The sequence below is a fragment of the Ipomoea triloba genome, chromosome 12 (genome assembly GCF_003576645.1).
Source record: "Ipomoea triloba cultivar NCNSP0323 chromosome 12, ASM357664v1".
Taxonomy (NCBI): domain Eukaryota; kingdom Viridiplantae; phylum Streptophyta; class Magnoliopsida; order Solanales; family Convolvulaceae; genus Ipomoea; species Ipomoea triloba.
The window spans coordinates 12,639,729-12,645,474 of record NC_044927.1 but is presented as its reverse complement, the minus strand read 5'-3'; the positions used below and the strand labels follow the sequence as shown (position 1 = coordinate 12,645,474).

Below are 5,746 nucleotides of genomic sequence, written 5' to 3'. Positions count from 1 at the left end.
CTTACTAAATCACACCACTCAAGGTGTAAAAATGCAACACTGACCTTACTAAAACACACTACTCAAGGTGTAAAACACACCACTAACCTTACTAAAACACACTACTCAAGGTGTAAAACACACCACTAACCTTACTAAAACACACCACTCAAGGTGTAAAAATGCACCACTGATCTTACTAAAACACACCAATCAAGGTGTAAACCACACCACTGACCTTACTAAAATGCACCAGATAGTAGCTAAAATCACACAACTACCCACCATACCAAAATATGCAACTGCAATCTTATAAAGCACGCTTATTCGCACTAAAACACACTACTCGACGTATAAAAATGCACCAGTTATAATATTATAACATACCATTGAGGACCGACCATACCCAAACTACTCCCACTTAAATAAAACGCACCAACTTACGTTGTAAAACACACCACTGACCTTTCTAAAACACACCAGTTAGTAGTTAAAATCACACAACTACCCAACATACCCAAAAATGCAACTGCAATCTTATAACGCATGTACATTCGTACTAAAACACACTACTCAACGTATAAAAATGCACCAGTTATAATATTAAAACGCACCAGTTATAATATTAAAACACACCAATGGGGACCAGGCCCAAACTACTCCTACTTAAATAAAATGCACTAGCTTATGTAGTAAAACACACCACTGCTGGCCTTACTAAAATGCACTAGTTTGTAGTTCAAATCACACAACTAACCACCATACCCAAAATGCAACTACTGTATTAAAACACACTTACAATTATACACAAAACACACGACTCAATGTTATAAAATGCACCAATTATCATATTAAAAAACACCACTTACTCACCATACGTCAAGTGCGCATATGCGTAACAGGACACACCAGTGCTTGTATTAAAATGCACCAGTGGACAGATTAAAAGTATTAAAATATGTATCAAAACACACCACACTATGTATTAACACACACCATATATAGTACTAAAATGATCAATTTCAATTATTTAAAGGACATGTCCTACTATTATAGCCATATTCATCACAAGTGTGGCATCTCCTTGATTGCTTTGCACACTTGCTTGCAGCTCTCTCCCTTGCACTCTTCAATCGCTTACCACTACCCTTGTTCTTAGCTTTGACAGGGTCGTGCACTTCCACTGTAGAGGCCTTAGACACAGACCCACAAAACGAATTAATCACACTTTGCTTGCTACCAACAGCCACGCTACTGCCATTCTCACTCCCATCTTGAAGAAATAATTTCCTTTGCTCATTAATAACGCTTCGTATCTGTGACAAACGGTCAATATTACCATCAGCCAACCCCACACAAGCATAAATATCAGACCACATAAGATTAGTAAGCAGGCTAACGTTCTCCACTTTCGCAGATTGATCAACAACTGTACCATCAATATCAAATATTGGGTGCAAACATGCACCCTTTGTCCACCGATGCACCAAATACCAAGAAGGAATACTCTCAAGACCACGATCTTTAAAAACAAAAAAGATATGCTTACACAACAAACCCATCATCTCAAACATCTTGCAAGAACACCTTGCACAATAATCATCCAAAACTAAATCCACAGCCCATGCTCAATGGTCACCATCTTTTATCACGTAAGACACGTGACCATCAGAATCACTCAAAGACACTACTTGACAAGAAAAACAAGCCGCACAAATCTCCTCTTGAACATCATAAAACACAGAAATTGTGTAAACACTCATGGCATGCCGCTCCAACGCCAATGGTGTCTTCAACACTAGAAAACAAGCTTCACAATCAGTATTTAGTTTTGCTTGGGCATATCGCTGCGCACCAATAGCACTGTCATAATGCACCAAAAATTAAACCAAGCTAGAATGTCCATTAGAGAAGCTACCAAAGAAACTATTTTGAGAATTCGATATAGATGTGGTCCTAACCAAACCCGCCATAAACTCGTCGTGAAAGTATGGAGATGCCCAAAATGTACGGGACTCAAACAAGTAACGAAACCAACCATTATCACCCAACCCATATTCCTCCATAATCTGATTCTATCGTAGCTCATGACCCATTATTTTCTTAAAGCTCTCCAAAAGCCACACGTATGAGTCTATGTCTTCCTTCGTAAGTAGCCCAGCACCAAAGGTGATGCATCTCTTATGATTACCAATGCTAGTAAATGGGACAAAAACCAGATTATACCTACATAAGGAAAAACACACAAAAAAAAACAGTTAATACAATAACACGTCTTAGAACACACCATATAGAATTGAATAATACACCACTATTCTATACAAAATGCACAAAAAAAAAAACAGATTACTAACTTGTTAGTATGATATGTAGCATCAAACGAAACAACATCACCAAACAAAGAAAAGTTCTTCCTTGATACTGCGTCCGCCAAGAAAACCCTTGAGAGTTGGTCACCCTCATCAACATCATATTCTGATAAGTGCAATTTTTGTATATTATTTTATTATATTTTATTTAATATTTTTTATTATATAGTTATATTTGTATGGTTAATCTTATTTGTATTGGGTTCGAAGAAGCTCATCAGTTCCGACCCAGACCAATTTCGGTGGCAGTGAACGGAACAACTCTGGTTCGGTGAGCAACAATTTCCGATCGTCGGTGCAGCAGCTGTCTTGGTCGGCGGCAGTTGAGAATTTCTAGAGGCAGCTTCAAATTTCCAGCAGTGGCTGAATTGTTTTGTTCGGCAGCGTCTCAGCAAAATTCCACAGCAACAATTAATTCCAATTTCCTACTATGCGTCAATTTCAGTGGTGGAATCCTTCTTTCACTTTTCTTTGACTTTAATCCATCTTGATGCTATTTCCTGGTGAAAGTATGATACTATGTATAGTGGTTTTTGCTAATTTTAATATGCTTTGTTAAATTAATCTTCTAGGAATTTGAATGAATTCACCATGAAACATTTGTCGTAATTTTAGTTTTAATTGTGCCAATTGATTTTGTTTTATTCTATAATTTTACATTGAGATTAATTGTGTTGGAGTCTAGCCAATTTTAGCATAGTTTAATCTTTTGAGGGAATTAATTGAGTAAACACCATGCCTATTAATTCCAAGCTCAGTAGGATAAATGAATGAATAGTCTGATTGTCTTATTAGATTGTTTATTTGGTTCATAACCCGGGTATTCCGTAAATTCTTCTTTGTTTAATGGGTTTTAACTATTCAAATAAGTATCTTAAGTACATGAACGGTTAGAATACATGACTTAATCTGGACGCCATACGGATTAGTCAGATAATAGTTAGAACGAACCCTTAATTTGGTTGGCATGTTAAACTAAATTGCATAATTAGTAATGGTAGTTGATTCATGTTCCTAGGCTTTTCCAATTTGATTGTTTATCTGGTATTCTGATTCTTGGTAATTTCTTTGTTCATTTTCCTGAGTTTTGATTCAATTGCATTTAAAGTGATCTTTATTGTTTGTAATTGGTTCTAGCACTTTAAATTGTTTAGTTTAATTTTTTAAATTGCATTGTATCATTTCCCTGTGGGATCAACCCTTGCTAAAGCACGCTATCACTACAATTGACTCGTGCACTTGCGAGGACTTATTAAAATTGTCCATCATATTCAAACTCAAATGTTTCGCACAATGCACGCCTTTTAAACAGCGTATCTATGAATAATTGAGCATCACCATTCAAAATGTACGTCATTAAATCACGTTTGAATTTTTTAAAGTCCACACTTGTAGCCCCCACATTAGAATACTCACCAATAATCTCCTTAAATAACCTATACGAACGAGTAGGGCCAATGTTTGCCCGAACACAACTTGCAATGAAAATTTGATGGCCAACATCAAGATTGCGATTGACCTTTAAAAACTGCTTAGCAATAGATGAACACATCAAATGGGTATGCCGTTCCTAAAAAAATGCACAGAATAACAACCTTTCGGTATGAATTTAAAAACCACCTTAGCCTTACACCCAACCCTACTTGTCACCCTACGCCTCTTCGCATCACTACAATGGCTATGCTTGAACCTCTCACGACTACATACAACATGCTTCAACACAATACCACCATCTCTACCCTTTCGAGTTGTGCTCTGCCTACAGTCAAAACCAACAGAGCCAGCATATTGTTTATAAAAACCAAAGGCACTATCCAAAGAATCAAGCTGTTGCCCAACATAAGGCTTCAAACTGTTGGCACAAATTGTACGTCAATACTTAGTCATACCAGGTGATATTTCCATATCACAAGCACTGCCTTCTACACCAATGTCTGTGGAATAACCTTCATCACAACCCCCACTAGCAGAGTCCATATTCACACCTACACCATTGTCAAATAAAATGCACCAGTGTGCAGATCAAATCACACCAGTAACCAAAATAAACAAAAATGCAACTGCTCTCTTAAAACGCACCTAAATTCGTAACAAAACACACCATTCAACTGGACAAATTACAACACAGCATTACCCCCCGTACTTATACTACAACTAATCAAATAAAAATGCACCAACATACCTATTAAAATACACCATGCAACGTACTAATATGCACCAGTTCTCAGACTATATCACACAACTGACCATTCAATAATATCAACTAAAATATACCACCACAGTTCACTACAAAATACACCATACCCATACAAAAACACACCACACCGTCACCACACATACCAATATGCACCATTCAATAATATCAACTAAAATAAACCACCACAGTTCACTACTAAATACACCATACCATATACGAAACACACCACAATGTCACCACACACAAACAACATAAAGACCATCGTCATCACACACCACCGTCGCTGGAAAACCGCCATTACAACAAAAACCTCAATTATTCCAAAAAACAATCAACATATAATAAAAAATTCAAACTATCTAAATCAAGATTATTTAAAATTAACACTGGAACACAAAAATATACTAGTCTCCATAGTTCCACACCGCGACTAGCTCCAATTCTCTAGCGCAATCTTCTCCGGTGCGATCTTCTCCCAGCTGTGATTTCCTCGCAATTATGATCACTAATCTCGTCGCGATCTTCTCGCCGGTGAGAATTGCCAAAACAATAGAATTATGGATTATATACATGCACATAACACAACCTAAAATTACCATAGAGTCCTTACTTACCTTAACGCTAATAAAATTCCTAATCCTAATATATCATAGCCACCGTCAGATCAGCACAATCTAATGACGTACGTTAGGTCACACGACCGCACCTAATAGCAAGGCCACATTTGATTAATATATATATGTCACTATTGAAGAAGGGAAAAACTGTTATTTTTTATGTTATACATACTTTATTTTATACAATGTTGTTGTTTCGAATTTAAATGAATAATAAATTTGTATGTAGTGATCATTGGATGTTGTCTGTAATTTGTCTTGAACAATTGAAAGTGTACTATTTTCGTTCTATTCAAGGGAATAAAGAACATACTAATATTAAGAAAGTAATTGACAAGTACGTAAACTATTTATTTTTATATATTGTAAAGTACTATGTTATGTTATTTCATTTATTTAAATATATGTATTTTTTATTTTAATAGTGCACTCAAAGAATTACATATCAAAAAGAAACTGAAGTCATATAAAATCAAATCCTCGACATGGATTCATTGCCCTGTAAGCACTTGATATATATATATATATATATATATATATATATATATATATATATATATATATATATATATATATATATATAA

General features: G+C 35.6%; 1 protein-coding gene across 1 annotated transcript; it reads right to left on the bottom strand.

Moving 5' to 3' along the window:
- Positions 1-1,001: 1,001 nt before the first annotated feature.
- Positions 1,002-2,045, bottom strand: LOC115999385. The gene is made up of 3 exons (XM_031239240.1): positions 1,941-2,045; positions 1,619-1,826; positions 1,002-1,501 (listed from the first exon to the last, which is right to left on the bottom strand). The coding sequence occupies exons 1-3, from the start codon at positions 2,043-2,045 to the stop codon at positions 1,002-1,004; spliced, it is 813 nt and encodes a 270-aa protein (XP_031095100.1).
- Positions 2,046-5,746: the final 3,701 nt, after the last annotated feature.

What these genes read in the sequence shown, in the direction of transcription:
- LOC115999385 (XM_031239240.1), bottom strand. Translation starts at nt 2,045, where the DNA reads ATGGAGGAATATGGGTTGGGTGATAATGGTTGGTTTCGTTACTTGTTT. An exon ending in ACGAGTTTATGGCGGGTTTG is followed by an intron (nt 1,827 to 1,940) that starts GTTAGGACCACA and finishes ATTGGTGCGCAG; the next exon opens with CGATATGCCCAAGCAAAACT. An exon ending in GTCTTACGTGATAAAAGATG is followed by an intron (nt 1,502 to 1,618) that starts GTGACCATTGAG and finishes TTGTTTTTAAAG; the next exon opens with ATCGTGGTCTTGAGAGTATT.